The sequence below is a fragment of the Littorina saxatilis genome, linkage group LG7 (genome assembly GCF_037325665.1).
Source record: "Littorina saxatilis isolate snail1 linkage group LG7, US_GU_Lsax_2.0, whole genome shotgun sequence".
In the NCBI taxonomy this organism is placed as follows: domain Eukaryota; kingdom Metazoa; phylum Mollusca; class Gastropoda; order Littorinimorpha; family Littorinidae; genus Littorina; species Littorina saxatilis.
The window spans coordinates 21174839-21193765 of NC_090251.1; the positions used below are offsets into that span (position 1 = coordinate 21174839).

At 40.1% G+C, this 18927-nt stretch overlaps 2 protein-coding genes across 3 annotated transcripts in view; both read left to right on the top strand.

Annotated features, from left to right (window-relative positions):
* LOC138970907 (prostaglandin reductase-3-like) overlaps positions 1-8287 on the top strand; it is a 42853-nt gene extending 34566 nt beyond the window's left edge. For both annotated transcript variants that reach the window (XM_070343487.1, XM_070343488.1), the window contains exons 12-13: positions 3376-3561; positions 4656-8287. In XM_070343487.1, the coding sequence (XP_070199588.1) occupies positions 3376-3561; positions 4656-4709 (240 nt within the window). In that variant the 3' untranslated portion in view covers positions 4710-8287. The remainder of the gene's footprint in view (positions 1-3375; positions 3562-4655) is intronic.
* Positions 8288-8738: 451 nt separating this feature from the next.
* On the top strand, positions 8739-16615 carry LOC138970888 (SET and MYND domain-containing protein 4-like). The gene is made up of 3 exons (XM_070343463.1): positions 8739-8804; positions 9542-10042; positions 12868-16615. Exons 2-3 carry the CDS (start codon positions 9666-9668, stop codon positions 14570-14572), a joined length of 2082 nt encoding a protein of 693 aa, XP_070199564.1. The 5' UTR covers positions 8739-8804; positions 9542-9665; the 3' UTR covers positions 14573-16615.
* The last annotated feature ends 2312 nt before the right edge of the window (positions 16616-18927 follow it).

The window sequence follows — 18927 nt, forward strand, 5'->3', positions numbered from 1 at the left end:
AACAAGACATGGCGAACAAGTGATAACTTCAACCCTTTTCTTTCAAAATATTTCATAATATTTTATACAAATAAAGAGAGAGAGAGAGAGAGAGAGAGAGAGAGAGAGAGAGAGAGAGAGAGAGAGAGAGAGAGAGAGAGAGAGAGAGAGAGAGAGAGAGAGAATGCTTTGCTACATCTATTGCTGTCACTGTTAATATAATATCAGCCGAAGCGATCAGTTGACATAACGCAATCTTGTACAGCAGAAAATATTTTCGTATTCAAAGATATAGTTAAATCAGTATTGCCAAACAAAAGTGTTTTGCAATCCAGAGCGTACGTTGGTAGACTATTGAATAAAATGGTTCTATGTTCTTTAAATTTTGGACAATGTAACAAAAAGTGTTCAGCGTCTTCCGGGCGTACTCCACACGTGCATTCTAAATTATCAGAGAGGTGTCGGTTAACAAGGTCTTGTTGCAAATCGCTCATATTTAATCTCAACCTGCTGTGAAATACCTGTGCCTTACGGTTGCCTAAATAATAATACTGTGGAACAACAACATCTCCATTCATCAAAAATCTTTTAAATTCACCAATTGACTGCGTTTGTCGTATATTTTCTGGAAGATTATTCCACAAAGCTGTCGTTGAAGGAAAAAATGAAGATTTACATAACTCACTTCTGCATAATGGAACCTTACGTTCAAGAGGGCGTCGTCTGTGGTAAGGATTTACATCGGAAACCAAGACAGGCAGTTTGGAATATAAATATGCTGGGGTTAAACGATTTACAATTTTATAATACAGCAAGAGTTTATGACGACGTCGCCTTTCTTTCAGGGGCACAAAACCCGATTTCAAAGGCCAATTTCATTGCTTCCTAAGTTCCTATTTTATCAAAGCCTTTAGAGAAGCACATCCAGAAGAATCTTCTGAACTACATGGAAAGGTGACAATTATTTCACAACTTTCAATCTGGGTTTCGTCCGAAACATTCCTGTAGTACAGCTCTTTCATCCCTATGTGATAACTGGCTATGGGCAATTAATCGTTCGGACATATCAGGGGCTGTATTTCTTGATTTTAAGAAAGCTTTTGATCTTGTAGATCACACATTACTTTTACATAAACTCGCATCGTACGTGAACAATCCCGCAACGTGTTCATTCTTTAAATCATATCTTGTCAACAGAACACAGTATGTTTCTATAAACGGTAAAACATCTCCCGAAGGATGTTTAAAGAGTGGAGTCCCCCAGGGTCAGTTTTAGGGCCTATTTTGTTTTGTGTATTCATTAATGACCTCCCCCTTCATATATCTAATTCCAAAGTTAAAACGGATTTTTTTGCAATTGAAATTTCCTTACAGTCTAGTCTGAATGAAGTCAACAGTTGGTGTAACCAGAATTTTATGATAGTGCAGCCAGGAAAGACAAAAAGCATGATTATTACAACAAGACAAAAACACCAGTCACGACCTGTTAAGTTAAATCTTTCTCTGGAATCACAACCTAGCTGTTCAGCAGGTAACGGAACATCATGTTTTGGGTGTGATAGTCGATCAAGAATTAAAATGGCAATCTCATGTACATTATATTTGTCAAAAAGTATCCAAGAATTTGTTTCTGCTATCAAAGTTAAAGCAATATGTCGATATTGCAACACTAAAACTATTTTATCATGCCCACATCTTATCCCATATTAATTACGCATCAACTCTTTGGGATGGCGTCTCTGACATTCACATGAAAAAGTTAAACTCTCTACATTGTCGGGCAGCTAAAATCATGTTAAATGGTCCACAATTATCAGCTGATTTGAAGTTAAAGAATCTAAATTACCTGCCGCTAGTTAAACAGTTACAGTTTAATAAGACTGTAATGATGTATAAAGTACTAGATGAATACCCGCTTCGCCGGGAAGAAGTCGAGCCGAATACCCGGCTGCGCCGGGGACCCGGCTTTGCCGGGTGTACGCCGGCTTTGCCGGCGCACCGCACGAAGGAAGGGAGATAAACGCGCAAAACACTGGAGAAGATAAGGAAGAGTAATACCCGGCTTTGCCGGGACAGTGACCTTCTAAAAATAGTATAACGGGAATATGGATTGAGCCTTGTGGACAGTGACCTTCTAAAAATAGTAACGGGAATATGGATTGACGCCACACGAAGGAAGGGAGATAAACGCAAAACACTGGAGAAGATAAGGAAGAGTTACTGGGAATGGATCTGGGAAGATGAACAGAAAAACCAAAATCGGTTCAGCGCTGCGTGCTGAGAGCACATGTTGAAAATTCTCATCGACCAGGTTGTGTCCGGGGTCTACCTGAATATGCCCACCAAATTTGAAGCAGATCCATCGAGAACTTTGGCCGTGCATCGCGAACACACACACACACAGACAGACACAAGCCGTATATATATATATATATAGATATCATGGCGAAGTGCCCATCTATATTCAGGACCTATTTCACCGAAAGGTACGGATCTATCAATTTTCTACCACCAATACCCAGGATTGATTTGTTCAAAACTAGTCAAGCCTTCTCTGGCGCTATGGTGTGGAACTCCATTCCATCTGTAATAAGATCATTAACCTCACTAAAGAGTTTTAAACAAGCTCTGCATAATCATTTTATGTCTACCTAGATGGCTATACATGTACTAGTCTTAACACGTGCAAGTAGCTGTCAACAATTGGCAAAGCTTTATGAATTACACAAATATGTTCTTTATTATATGTATTATGTGGAATTTATGTTGCGATTTTCCATCATCATCATCAACATCATCATCATCATCATCATCATCATCATCATCACTTGATCATCATCATCATCATCATCATCATCATCATCATCACTTGATCATCATCATCATCATCATCATCATCATCATCAACATCTTCATCATCATCATTTACACCATATAATCATTATTAGCATTAGTGTAAACGTTGGTATCGTGTGAATTTTACCGTCGATCACTTTACATGTGTAACCTCAATTAACGTGTTGCATGTTTCGCTTTCGATTTGTATGTTGCTTACTTTGTCATTTTGTTGTTTATGTTTATTTGCTTGTTTGCTTACTTGTCGATTGTTTGCTGGTTCGTTCGTTTACTTTGTTTATTTGTCATGTTGTTTTACTTGTTTATCATTTATTAGACATTTGTATTAGAAGTAAGGACCGGTTGTAAGAAAAGACGTCGCCTTAAACCTCTATCCTTGAAAAATAAAGTTCCATCATCATCATCATCGATCTGTCTCTCTCTCTCTCTCTCTCTCTCTCTCTCTGTCTGTCTCTCTGTCTCTGTCTCTGTCTCTGTCTGTCTCTCTCTCTCTCTCTCTCTCTCTCAATTGCAAACCTTTGGTTTTCTGTTAATTTCCAGATGCTGCAACTGTCAGCCAGCCTGCGAGGGTTTTTCCTGATGCACTATAGGCGGGACTTCAAGGAGTACATGATGCAGCTGGTGGGGCTGTACAAAGAGGGCAAGATGACCAGCACAGTGGACATGGGGGACAAGTCCAGCACAGGACCCTTCGTGGGACTGGACAGAGTTAATGACGCTGTGGAGGTAGGTTTGGATAGGATAAGCAGAGAGGGTAAGGGAATAACAAATAGACACAGGGCCAGGCATTGTTACTGAACTACAAGGAAAATTGACATGTGAGAATCATCTGATGAGATGGCTCTTCCTCCTTAGGCCAAAAAAAAAAAATGTCTGTTTCTGGTAACATGGCTAAAAAAAATAGGGTCGGTAGGTAGGGATTTTTTTATTATTTTTTTTAAAATTTTTTTTTTTACCCCAAATGTAGACCAATAAAACTAACTTTAAAAATCGCACAAAGAGACTGGATTCACTATACATAGAGACAAGACACTCAACACATTTACAAATCGTCAGCGGACTTTCGTTTTCACACGTTTTTGTTGTTCATTTTCTCACCTTGTCCTTTACCACCAAAAAAAAAACCCACCATTTTTGAGTTTGGAAAAAAAAAGTTTAGGGTCGGCGCCGAAATTTAGGGTCGGTCGGGTGACCAGAAACAGACAATTTTTTTTTTTTTGCCTTAGGCCTAAAAAAAAAATAGGTGTGGTTACGGTAACCCGACCTACCCTATTTTTAGGGGCCGATCCTATAACTTTTTATTACATTTGTCAAAAAAAAAAACAAAAAAAAAACGAGTGCAAAAAACGCAATGAAAGCGAAAGCGCCCGAGTCGCACACTTATTTCCCTGTCAAGTAGGTTTAATTTGTACACATTAGAAAAAAAAGTTAAAAAAAAAAAAAAAGTGATTGCCTACCTACCTACCCTATTTTTTTTGGCTATGTTACCGTAACCACACCTATTTTTTTTTTTTGGCCTTATCCTGCCGGCCCTCTGGCCCCTCATTAAAGAGCACCTCCAATGAAGGGACATATGGGGCTGTGAATATGCAGAAAAGTCAATGATCTGTATGCTTGTATTTTGCAAAATTGTCGAAAAAAGTATCCTGTATTTACCAAGTCTAGCATTTTGAGAAAAATAATAACTGTTCCTGCTGCTGCTGCCTCACAAAAAAAATCATGGTCTATTTCTGTCAAACAGTTGACATGCATATCATTCCTTTTACTCATGTAGATAAAAGACACAAATGCGGTATATTATTTTGTTGTTTACTTTTCAGTATATGTACTCCAGCCAGAACATTGGAAAGATCATTGTACAGCTGTACAAGTAGTCATGCTACAGTGAAGACAGTGATGGTGTTGTCTGTGTGGCCTGGATTGTCTCCCTTCAATTTTCATCATCAACTGCCAAGGATGCAGATGAACCAAAAATTACTTTATCTGCCAGTCAATTTCACATAGTCGGACAGACATCAACACACACCCTTACATACACACGCACACCCACACATGTACACAAACACACACTCAGATATAGGCTACACTCTCACTGTTCTTTCTCTCTCTTTCTCTCTCATTCTCTCTCTCTCTCTCCCTCTCTCTCTCCCTCTCTTTCTCACTCTTACACACATACAGTGGAGTCCGGGTACAACGAATCTCAAGGGAGATACATTTTAGTTCGTTATATCAGTAATTCGCTGTAGAGTTTTTAACCCTAAATGGCCTCAAGACAAGTTTTCCCAATCACCTTCAAATGATCGTCCCATCGATCTTTCCTTGGAGAGTACAATCTCTGCATGTTTTCAACAGCTTCATAATATAATCCATAGAGAGAGGCAAACTAACAGCGGGAGGTGCATGAAAAGCATCAGTTTTCATGATAAAACTTTGACTCGCTCATTCACGGGACATAACTGCACTCCGGACTGTCCACAGTGTTGAGCAATTTAGGAGATTTCGATCACTGCCTGAGGAGAGTATTGATTCAAACGAACGCGTGGTTCTATATCGCGTCACTCGGTCACGGATCGGAGAAAACAAAAAAACAGTTCCAGATTTCGAAACCATGTTCGTCAGCCATTGTTTTTAGCAAGACAGACCACATGTGCACGAGCTTCGCTGACGTACATCGCAAAATGTCATGACGTCACCACAACTTTCGGTTTTGGTTCGATCTGTTCCGTGCACCTCCCGCTGTTAGTTTGTTCAGAGTTCGCTCGTTAGTTTGTTCAGAGTTCGCTCATCAGGCGATGTGCACTTGTGTTTGTGTATTTTTGTGTATTTTTGTCTTTGGAGACAATTTTTGACATCAGTTCGTTGTAGCCTTGTGACTTTTAGAGACAAAACGGCTCTGGGGCGATGAAAACGTGTTTGTTAAAAGAGGGGTTCGTTATGCAAATGAGTTCAAAAGGTTCGATGTAGCCGGAAAGTAACAAGTAAGAAATAGAAGGCTGTCTGCCGGGAAATCAATGGCAGTTTGTTAAAAGAGGGATTTTGTTATACCCAGGTTCGTTATAGCTGGACTCCACTGTACACACGCATGCACAAAAACACGCATGCGCACGCACATACACACACACATACACAACCACACACACGCACACACACACACCCACACACACACTTGTGCACATAAACATGCAAACACACACACGCCACGTGCGCGAGAGAAAAGCCCCAGAGAGGGGATGACATCACGATGCATTGACGTCAAAACATCTTGACGTTGTCTAATTGCGCGAGATTATGCCGTGTAGTCTCAGAAATTCCACCCCAACATATCTGCCCTGGGTCGCGACAGATCAAAAATCGATGAATTGGTCGTCACCCACCGTATTTTCCTTAGTATGTTCCCAATTTTTGGTGTCATCCCCAACTGTAGCCTGAGTTTGTGCACAAAGAATCCTTCTTTATCATGTATTATCGGCATGAACATTTCTCAAGTCGATTACAGTATAGCGCTCGTGGGATACCAAACAAACCTGCCAATAAACAAACGAGCCACAAAAGCTGTTTCTTTGAAAAACATTGTCAGCACTTTTAAAGGATCTGATGACTTTTTGACTCTGAATATATACAACTACAGTACATGTGCTAGAATGATACCTTAAAACTGTTTTGTGACATTTTTTAATTGATGGCTATGACATTTTTAAGTAATATTATTTGTTTGCATACCCATTCTGCTACATGCACTGCTGCATCCTGTTAAGGTTTGTGTTATTCCTCACTTATTCTCTTATTATATAATCAGTTTCTAAGTAAAGAAAAATATCAGATTTTATATCATATTCATATTATTATTTATTGTATTGGACCCGATGCTTCCCAGCATGTCGTAAGAGGCGACTAACGGATTCTGTTTCTCCTTTTACCCTTGTTAAGTGTTTCTTGTATAGAATATAGTCAATTTTTGTAAAGATTTTAGTCAAGCAGTATGTAAGAAATGTTAAGTCCTTTGTACTGGAAACTTGCATTCTCCCAGTAAGGTAATATATTGTACTACGTTGCAAGCCCCTGGAGCAAAAATTTTTGATTAGTGCTTTTGTGAACAAGAAACAATTGACAAGTGGCTCTATCCCATCTCCCCCCTTTCCCCGTCGCGATATAACCTTCGTGGTTGAAAACGACGTTAAACACCAAATAAAGAAAAGAAAGAATGTGCTTCATTTGAAGTTGTTTTTAATGAAAAATTAAAAGATGATGGTGTATTCCGTGATTGAAATGTTTTAATTTTGCAGGTTGTGATACGTTTTAGCAAATGTTGTCTTGTCTCCCTAATAGTCATGCATAGCTCCTCATTGTCTACTGTCTCTATTGAAGCCCACTTGCTTCTTGTTCTTGCATGACCATTAATCATTGGATGACATCAAACCAAAGGGTGTTTTTAAATTTCCCAAATCAGTGAACATTATTGGTAGGGAAGTTCTTTTTGTAAAATAACGTTTGTGCCCTTCAGTAATTGGTCAGTGTGTTTTAGTGTTGATGCCAACATTACGTCCGGTATCGTTCTTCACACTGCACGTTGGAAGTCCATGCACTTTCCAAAATACAAAGTGATCTGGATCATTAGATAAGTCATCAAGTTAATTAAGTGACTCTAACAGTCCAGTTTGTCAGAGCGAAGAGCACACAAACTATGAAGCAACTTCTGGGCGAAAACCAGTGAAGGAAAGATGCTGAACTTAAAGATTACCACCCTGATGAAGTTTTCGCTTGGTGGCAATTTTTGCACGGTTTGCCTCTCCATCAATTCAATGTCATTGTCTTAGATAGCAATAAGAGGTGTGTGTGTCTTTTAAGATTCAATCAGCACATCTTCGAGAAAAACGTCAGTAACTATGAATTATTGCACTGGTGAATTACTTCCCTTGATCAGTATTCCCACAATTCCTGATTCCATTTTTTGTTTGAGACACACTCTGTTGGTTTGTGGAAAAGGTAAAAGGGCACAAGTATGACCACACGTTGAACTGAAGCAATGGTCGATGAATACTTCTTAAATGATAGATTTGTGCTCGACTACATAGGAAGGGATGACTATGGCATTTATCTGTGATATGTTCATATGACATGTTGTCTTTAATGATTGTGCCTTGTCCCTTATGTACAATCTCATCTTGTGCTAATTTCTTACGTATGGACATATTTTCAGGCAGCATAACTGGCGCAGTTTTCCAAAAATTAAAAATGTTGAAGTTGGTGCTCTTGTTCTCTTACAACTGGGGTATACATCACAACAGTTTTTGTTTTGTTAATTATATTATATAAGTTGTTGATTCAAATATGATTGTTATAATTGTGGCTGATGTTAAAAAGTGATTTTATGTATGTGTATGACTTAAATCAACTATGTTGTATTGTATAAGCAGAAATATACACACAATGTTAATTACAATTTACAAATGTTCTTGACTCTGTGTGTGTGTGTGTGTGTGTGTGTGTGTGTGTGTGTGTGTGTGTGTGTGTGTGTGTGTCTGCATGCGTGTGTGGGTTTGTTTAAAGCTCAACCCAAAGATTGTGTGTCTCTGTCTGTCAGTTTAGGAAAGATAAAGATTGTGTGGGTGTGTGTGTGTGGGAGGATATAGATTCTGTCTGTGTCTGTGTCTGTGTGTTTCAATGTGTGTGTAAATCTGTAGGTGCACCTCCAGAAACCAAAACTTCTGTGAGTGTGTTTCCATAGAAATATTACGTGGTATTCAATTGTCTTACATCTTGTTCAGCTTAAACAAAAATTAATCATTACTGATCTGCACATGTTGACTAGCGCTACCCCTTACAAAATGAACGCAATCTTTCCGAAGCAGACGATATAAGGGACGTTACTCTCAAGATGTTTATAACCGGAAGTAATTGTTTTTCCGCATTTGGGCATTGATCGCCTGCTTTCGAAGCTGGACAAACACGAACAGTTTGATGTTGCTCGTGTAAGTATGAATAGAATCGTATTTTGTTTATGAACAGTCACTGTGTGCTTGATTTAAGTTAGTTTACTTGTTTAAAAACGTTGTGCGCTGGTGGCAAATACATGTTGACCCAATGACTATTACTTCGCGACCGGTGTCACGATTTCATCTTTCGCCTGTGTACATATTTCCCCCTCGACATATACTCAAGAGTGAAATGTTGTTTCCTGGTCAAATTAAGAAGTGAAATTATTTATGGACGAAAAGCATGTCAGTTTCTTGCATGTGAAGAAAATTGGTGGTAATATTTAATAGATTTCACCCCCAAAATCGAATTCTTCGAAAACGTGTACTGATCGGTTACGTCTCTTGGGTAAGAAGGAAAACATTTTAGGATGAATCAAATTTCTAAGTTAAATAAAACAAATTGGTTGCACAAATTTGGCACCATGAATGTAAGGTACACAAGGTCGCTCATCAATACTATCGAAGGGTGTTTTTTTTGTTCAGTTTAGAGTTTATACTAGATCAACGAGGCCGAGAAGCGAAATATCAACACGGCGAAAGATGAAAACGTCACACCGGCGGTGTTCAGTCTGATTTACCTCACAGTCGCACACACACACACACACACACACACACTCACATGTATATTAGGTCGAAAGACGTACATCTTAGTATTACTTACACTGTAAAAGTGCCTCAGCGAATCATTGCAGCCTGTACAAATTGTTATAATGTTGATCTTTTCTTTTCAGAGACCATCATACAAAAACAGTGAAGTGCATTCCAACAGTACTGTGGTCATCAAAGTGATTAACTTACGACTGTTTTACCTGTTTTGACATTGCTTGAACCACATACACTTCTCTGTAATTCCAAATGGCCACATCACAGTACACTCCGGTGTCATCAGTTATGCCAGTTGAGATTTTACAAGTGAATATTGAAAAGATGCTGAAGCGTAACGGGAAGTGGGAGGACTTTCTGACAAAGTTGGGAGATTGTCATGATGACTATGAGCGACTGCAGGTTGTCCTTGGCACTGAGGAGGTCATCAGTCACTTGCCATCACAGGTAGAGAAGCGTTGTAAGAACCTTGAGCAGGCAGAGTCTTTACGTGCAAAGGGAAACGAATGCTTTAAGTCAGCAAAGTACGCCAAAGCCCTGGACTACTACTCGCAGGCTGTCCGCTATGCGCCGCACCCTTCACAAGATGACAGCGGCTCCAACATGCTGGCCCTCTGCTTTGGAAACAGGTGTGTACACTCATTTTTTTCTAGACAGCTATCAAGGTTTCCCAATTGCTTAGTTTCCGGCCGATTTATGTGGAGCACGTGATGCGCACAAAAAATATTGGCGGTCTAGAAGTGTCGTCTGCGCAATGATCGCGGCGGCTTTCTTGACCGCCAAGGACAACCACGCACGTTGTGAGACGTCATTCGTTAGACCTCCATAGTGATTTAGGATACTGAAATCCAATCTTTGAAAATCTAGATTAGGAAATGTGGGCAACTGCAACTTAATTAGTGCAAGTGGCCACTGTGTTGTTTTTAAAGGATGTAATGCAAGTCAGGTGTGACCTTGCACTTGTGCAAAATAAATATTCGTTTAATAAGGGTGATCACAAGAGCAGTCATAATTATACCTTTTTTTACAGAAAGAGAAAAAAAGAACAACAGCAAGCACACGTTCTTTGAAAGGGGCTTTTAACTTTTATAACTGCCTCTTTTACTAGTGCTTGGACAAGAACCCTTAGTTCTTGAACTTAGGGAGAACTCTTTCAGCAGGATTTTTTTAACAAGGGTATGTCATAATATGCATGGTTATATATGGTCAGGAATCTGTCGTGGTGTCCAAATGCAAAAATCCTGTTCTGGATACTTTTTTTACTTTGTATTTTATTCTGTTTTTAAATGACTACAATATAAACAATACAGTTATGAAGTATTCCTCATGCAGATTCTATCCATACCAAATTTACGTCTGTCAGTCGTCTGGATGCTGAGAAAATTGACTTTGTTCAAGAAAAAAAAAGCACCTTTTTGGGCACACAAGGCGTTACGCGAAACGCATGGTACATTGTGCATTGAATAACCAAGTTACTGATAAGGGTATCATCTCAATCTAATTTATAATAGGTCCAGAAATGGATGGAGAAACATATGTTAGATTAATGAAAGTTTGATCTGAACATAGGTTTTGGATTTTGAGCGTTCTTTTTTAGCTGGTCTGTATGTTACATTTGGTGTAAATAATCATGAAAAAAGGGAAACTATCTTAAAAAAATGTTTCTGATCAAACTTACTTAAAAATCATTGCAGAGGAAGGTCATTAGGTAGGATGATTGTAATTTTTTAAAAATTGAGCGAAAAAGTTGTGTTTGATGTAATTTAATTGTACTTCTAAGTTGAAAATATGCGTTTGGTGTAAATGAAATTGTATCTACTTGCCCAAACAAGTTTTGTCACAGTCTTTAAATAATGCCATAATACACAAAAGTGTGTGTTTTCTTATACCTCAGACACCTGGTAGTTAAACTATGGTCACAGGATTCCTAGTGCTTGCACCTGTTGGCTTGTAGAGAGACTTAAGTGAGGCCTTCTGATAGAGGTGTAAATGTAACGTACATACTGAGAATACTTGAAAATGACAATGAATTTGTTTTAGAGACAGAAGATAACTTATCAGTGCTTAAGAACAACCAGCAAGACCAAACCTTTGTTTCAACTTGAAAACAAGCACACTGAATGACAAAATTTACCTCAGAAGGACCACTGTTGGGACATTTTGGTGTAAATGGAACATACATCACCTTGGTTTTTTTACTGAGACCATACACAGCACATAATAATGCTAAAAACAGCACATAACAGTCTGTTGAGGGTTTATGAGCTAAATAAAAGAGAAATTACCCTTGAAATGGACCTGCAGATCTTCGGAGCCTTCTGTATGTTACTTTACACCATCCTTTTGTGTCAAGATGTACACACAACCAAAAAGGCACAACCATTAATTTAACCCTTTATTTTGACTTGAGACAGGTAGCTTAGAACAAACAAGTTAGAAATACTGTTTAACTGATGTGAGCATAGCCCATTAAATGTAAATTCAGTACCTTGTACTTGCTGTTTGGTGTAAAGTAACGTGCAGATCATGGGTAAAATTAACATTTGGTACCGTAGTGGAGTACCAACCTGACTTAATTCTATCGTGAAAAGGATTTGTTATGATTTCTTGTTTGTAACTCAAAAAACTGCAGACCAAAATAGTGTAAAAATATTTAAAGAGGGTGATTTGATAATAATTTCTACACCGCTGACAGTGCTTTTTTCAAATTAAGTAATAACCTTATGATTGAGGTTAAGGTTTGCAAAACAAATGACATGAAAATTTACTGGAACCTTTTCTGCACTTCCATAGAGAATTTCATTGTTTTAAAAACAGTGTAAATAGGTAAATGTTGAATTGTATCTTTGATTCTGGGCTTTGGTGTAAAGTAACTAACGGATAAATGATTTTGCTTATATTGAGACAGGAGAAACTTTTTTCAAGTGTTGCTTTAGTACAGATCAACTCTACATTCAGCCATCACGCAATTGGATAGTGAAACAGTTGCCTAAAGCTGAACCTAAGAAAATGACAGCACCTTAAAATTATGTTATGGTGTAAATGTAACATACAGTCATTTGTGCTTTATCTGCAAATATTTGATAAACCGAACACTTGACTGGAAAATAAAATGCTGCAATTGAAGGACAGGAATACCGAGATGTTTATTCATGTAAATTTAAGGAGGTTTAAAAAAAAAGTCTAAAAATTGTAACACTTTTTAGACTCCTTGGCAGATTCTTGGCCATATATATGCTTGTCTTTAGTCCTGCAGTCAGTTTCTGTAATTGTGCATTTTTTATCTACCAATGTTTGTTGTGTACAAAAGTGTGCAAACTAAAAGAGCAGGTTGGTGCAGAAATATCAAATAAGAATACTTTGAAGCATTGCTCAAAGTCTAAGTCAGAGAAGTGCGAATATTATCTCTGTTAGTCAGGTACTAAATGATGTTTGAAAAATCTGTTTGATGCAGGTCGGCAGCCTTTTTCCACCTGAAGCAGTTCCAGTGCAGTCTGACAGACATTGACAATGCTATCCAGGCAGGTTTCCCCGCTGGCTCACTGCACAAACTGCTTGACCGCAAAGGAAAGTGTTGCCTTTTCCTCAAGCGCAAACAGGCTGCCATTGAGGCCTTTGAAGAAGCCAAACAAGTCTTGGTGGCAGACCCTAACATTCAGGATAAAGGCAGGCAAGATCTGATCAGACTGACTGACCAGTTCATCAATAAATGCAAGAGCCTCCAGGGAGCATCCGTGGAAAACTCTGACACCGAGATCCACGAGCCTTTGCCCACACTGTTGAAACGCAGCAGTCAGATGCCCTGCGCTGCTGATTTCCTGGAGATCAAGGATGAGGCGGGTCGTGGGCGGGGTTTGTACGCTTCGAGGGACATCAAGGTGGGTGAGGTCCTGATCGTGGAGAAACCATACACATCCATTGTGTTGAGCGACCATCATCTGAGCCACTGCCACCACTGCTGTTCTCGCTGCTTTGTACCACAGCCCTGTGCAGGATGTGTGGATGTTGTGTTCTGTAGTTCACAGTGTCGTCAGGCTGCACAAGATAGTCATGCTGCAGAGTGCCAGCTGATGGATGCCATTCACACGGCAGATGTGAGACTGGGTCACCTGGCTTATAAGATGGTGGCCAAAGCCGGTTATGCTTATTTGATGGAACAGCGGAATGTACTTGAAAATCTTGGTCAGGTTGAGGCATCAATGTTGGGGTGTGATGAAAATGGGGTGTATGACTCTCAGAACTATGCAACCATGTACCACCTGGTGGGTCACTGCGACAAGCGCACAGTGGAGGACATGTGGCCGCGCACCATCAATGCTGCCTTCATGGTGAAGTGTCTGCAACAAACCAGCTTCTTCCCACAGTGGACGGAGGGCGATCAGCAGGCGGCAGAGAAGCGCTTTCAGGACGTGTGTTACATTGGCAGCCACATTCTGCGACACCTGATGATGCTTCCTTGCAACGCCCACGAGGTGTCGGAAATGGGTGTCAACTGGCAGGAACCATCGCAGTCCAAAACATTGGAGATCGGCTCTGCCATCTACCCTGTTCTCAGTCTCATCAACCACTCCTGCGACCCGTCAGTGGTGCGTCACTCCTACGACGATGTATGCGTGGTGCGCGCTATCCGGGGCATCGCTGAAGGGGAGGAGCTGTGTGACAACTATGGAGCGCTGTACCCAGTGATGGACAGAGCCGCTCGACAGGCGCACCTCCTCAAGCAGTACTACTTCACCTGTTCTTGTCAAGCCTGTGTCAACAACTGGCCCATGTACATGGAAATCCCCAAGGAAGTGATGGAGTTTTACTGTGACAAGTGCCGCGGTCCTGTGCCTGTGCCGGGCATCCAGCAGGCCAGCAAGACCGAAAGCATGGCGTGCAGGGACTGCGGTCAGCGACAGAACATCCGCAGCCTCATTCTCAAGGTGGGCAAACTGGAGCAAGGGTTTCAGGATGCTTTGTTCAAGGTCATCTTTGAAATGGATGTGGAGGGAGACACATTACCAAAGCTGGTGCAGTTCCTGAGAGTGGTGGACAAACACCTCCACCGCCCGGTCAGCTGCCACAACGACTGTCAAGAGGCCGTCAAAATGTGCTATGCTTTTAAGGCCAATGCATTTCCAAGAAAAAACAATCGTTCAGGTGCACAACAGAGATAATTTTCCTGAAGCCATCTGTTGTTATCCAGGCAATACAAAGATTTCCTTAGAATTTACAACAGCCTTTTTCTAATCTAGTAGAAAATGGAGAGATAATTATTGATACTAGATAACTCACAAAAGTGTGCCCACAATGGTGTTTTGTCTGTTCATAGAACAAGGCAACAAAATGCACATTCACTTTGCAAAAGGACATAGAACTAGCCCCAAAGATATATAGCTTCCCTACATGTCTGCAGTGGAGTTTTTTTTAACTGGAGGAAAAAGAAGCAGCAACAGCCACACATCGCACCCAACATAAAATCTTCTTTTCCCGTAAAATAGTCAGTCTTTTGCCTATGCTTTTTTGTTAGAGCTTGTCAGATCTTCAGTCTGCCCCATGCATGTACCTCACTCACACGGCCCTTGAGCCACTTTCTTTTCTTTATTTGGTGTTTAACGTCGTTTTCAACCGTTCAAGGTTATATCGCGACGGGGAAAGGGGGGGGGGGGGGGGGGATGGGATAGAGCCACTTGTTAATTGTTTCTTGTTCACAAAAGCACTAATCAAATAATTGCTCCAGGGGCTTGCAACGTAGTACAATATATGACCTTACTGGGAGAATGCAAGTTTCCAGTACAAATTAGGACTTAAGTTAACATTTCTTACATACTGCTTGACTAAAATCTTTACAAACATTGACTATATTCTATAATAATAATAATAATAATAATAAATAACTTTTCTACAGCGCGAGTCCCATCAATTGGCTCCAGGCGCTTTGCAAATTCATTATAGAATAAACTAGCACAAATCAACAAGCATACAAAGCATACATTTAACTGAGACATAACACCAAGATCCCAAGCACTAAGCAAAATTTAGCGTACAATGTTAAAAGTACACGCACACACACACACACACGCACGCGCACACACAAAGATACCATTGACAAATAGACCATAAAGCACATGCAGGGTAGAGAGTTCCAAAACAGAATAGAGTTGTTGAGAGTCTACTCAGGCTAAGCAAAGGCTTTACGAAACAGGTATGTTTTGAGTTGTGTTTTGAAGGAGGAAAGGCTGCTGGAGTCACGGATAGAACTTGGAAGCGAGTTCCAGACGGTCGGAATCTGGTACCTAAAGGTTCTTTCACCAAAGGTCTTGGTCCTGGTTTTGGGGATGCGAAGGAGTTTTTCAGAGGAGGATCTGAGAGAACGGGATGGCTCGTAGATACTGAGGGAATGGGACAAATAGGGGGGAAGTGATTTCTCAAAACAGTGGTACCCTAACAGAGCCAGCTTGTACTCGATTCTATACTTCATAGGAAGCCAGTGAAGGGTGGTAAGTAGGGGAGTGACATGGTCTTTCTTAGACTTCTGCAGAATGAGCCTTGCAGCACTGTTCTGGACTCTCTGTAAGCGATCAAGTTCTTCAGTGGGGAGGCCGGCAAGCAATGAGTTGCAGTAGTCAAGTCGACTCGGGATCAGAGAGGAGACAAGTTGAACAGTGGCTTGGAGTGTCAGGAATGATCTGACAGAGGAAATCTTGCGCAACTCAAAAAAGGCACATTTACAAACAAAACTAATGTGTTTTTGCATTGTCAGAGCACTTAACAAGGGTAAAAGGAGAAACAGAATCCGTTAGTCGCGGGTAAATTCTTCCCCCTAACCCGCGGGGGGACCTTGAGCCACGACTGAACTCACCGGAACTGAATAGAGTTAACACATCCCACTTTCATCCATCTTGATGGCCACTACCACAGTCAAATATAAATCTTCAGGCACACCTAGTCTAGTGAAAAGCATTTAAGTTATTGTGCTAGAGAGAAGCTTACCGGTGAGCTGTGAATATTAGGTTTTGCTCGTATACGCGTAGCTGTTTGAATTTTTGTAGGCTCTGACTAGAACTGAGGTTGTTAAAAATGCTGGTTCTTTTGACGGGTTGATAATGTGTTCCCAAACTATAAATATGGGTAATGAAGTATGATGTGTGTTTGTGTGCTGATAGTGTTAAGTTCCTAATAAATATGTGCATAAGAAAACATAATTTTTTAATTTATGACTGGCCAAACCTAATTATGAGTGTTTGTGTGTGTGTGTGTGACATGTAATCGTGGTCCTCAATTCATCCATTACCGCCCTGATATGGCCCTTCGTGGTCGGCTGGGCGTTAAGCAAACAAACAAACAAACAAAATTCATCCATTTTCTCCATGTCTTCACTTTTCATTAAACTGTTGATCACACTCTCTATCATTCTTCATTTACATTTATTCTTTTTCGCAGACATCCTAATATAAAACTCATCTCAACTCAACTCAACTTATGCTGGATGGATGACACAACCTCACACACACACCCACACACACCACACCAAGCACATCGGAAACAGGTAGACAGCCAACTTTCCAACATCCGGAATAAAAGCAAGATGAGGGTAACGGTGCTATTTCACTTGCATGATTACTTGGTAATGGTGTTAGAGAGAAGGTGAATCTTTGGATTACCTGTACGGCCATTTCTAATCATCATGTAGCTTTACTCCCTCTTTGAAGCACTCTGAATTGGAAGTATCATGCAGTCAGATTGTGTGAGGGTATTAAAAACTACCACTTATTTAGGTTTCGATCATTATCTTAGAAATTAGCACTTTCGTTACTGCAGCCTCATCAGTCCTTGAACTTGCAGAAAATTTCAAATAAAAATAATTTTTTCACTTTTGCAAGGGGTAGACTCGAGCCTCAGAGCGCAAAAAAAGGACAACAGGGGTATCAAAACACGGAGGGGGGGGGGGGGGGGGGGGCGGGGAGGGGGAACGCACAAGTAAATTGTACATATACTCGCAAGAATTTATGAAAAAGTGTTCAGCAACTTTAACAGTTTAAGCTGGGTTTCAGTCCCACAGATTCTTTATTTTGAGCACATTTTTAACATTACACCAACAAACTTTATATTTTTGAATTCAAGAGAAAATGAAAAAAATACGGTAATGTCTTGTGTGAATATTGCTTCTAGATAAAAAGAAATTCAATTTTGGGCATAAATCAGTTGAATAACAGTACATATCATACAGGATTTTTAAGGCACAGTGGAAACCCCATTTTTAAGACATCCAAAAATCTGAGAAAATCAATCTGAAGCGAAATTACTACATTTAGTCAATCTGTCGAACTCAGAGATTGAACTTGCCGCATTTTTCACCAAGACAATTCTCAACAGCGCTGTCGATTTCGTAGCCCGCACTCGCAGTGAAACGTTTGCGCTCAGAAAGTGACAACAAGCCAATATAGCGCGGTAGTGTAAAGCGCTTCACAGGAAAACATGCTTTTCTCTATTCTTTTTAACTTTCTGAGCTTGTTTTAAATCCAAACATAACATATCTATATCTGTTTGGCATCGGATAATGATCATTTTCATTTTCATATTTTCTGAGCTTCTTATATATAGAGTGGTCCATAAAAAGTGCCCTATTTTCTTTTTAATCTCATTTTTGACTGCGAAGAGAGATTTAGAAAATTTGTTCACCAAACAATAGCAGAATGATGGGAGATTATTTCTTTTAAATTTGGTAGAAACTAGTCTGTCCTCAGTAGTTGAGAATATGCTTAATATCCAGGCTCCTCCTCTTCGATCGTTGTAATGGCATTATCGGGCCGTTCTTCATGAGGATGGGGATGGGAATCGGGTGACAGTGAACACTGACAGATACATTGCACTCATGCAGACCAAGTTCATTCCTGCTCTAAGGAAAAAAGGGGGATTTAATATGAACAGTTATCCACCGCCCCATTGTTCAAACAGATCTTTGGAATTCCTCCGCTGATATTTCCCTGGTGATAGACTCATTTCATGACGCACTGACTTCCCTTGGCCACCCTACTTCCCTGATCTCAACTCACCTGACTACTTTCTGTGGGGGTACCTCAAGGACAGGATATACGGCACCCAAAAATCCCCAGACCCTGGCAGCTCTGAAAGACAACATCAGAAGGGAAATCGGGCGCATACCAGCTGACGTGATTGGACGAGTCATGGACAAGTTCAACGTTCGTGTTGCAACAGTTCTTCAACGACTCAGAGGAGCCTGAATAGAGCGTATCATCAACTACTAAGGACAGACCGGTTTCTACCAAATTTGCAAGACAATCTCCCATCGCATGATTCTTTCTTTTGTTTTGTGAACAAATTTTCTTAATCTCTCTTCGCAGTCAAAAATGAGATCAAAAAGAAAATAGGGCCCTTTTTTGGACCACCCTGTATATGGTTTTGGAATCAGAAAACGATAAAGAATAAGACAAATTATTTTTGAATTGATTTTTTAAATCTTTAGTTTTAATTAGAATTTTCAGGTTTTTAATGACCAAACTCATTAATT

Bases quoted from the DNA above. Each gene is read 5' to 3' on its own strand.
- LOC138970888 (XM_070343463.1), top strand. From the start codon at position 9,666: ATGGCCACATCACAGTACACTCCGGTGTCATCAGTTATGCCAGTTGAG. The intron at 10,043-12,867 runs GTGTGTACACTC...TGTTTGATGCAG, and splicing joins GCCCTCTGCTTTGGAAACAG to GTCGGCAGCCTTTTTCCACC.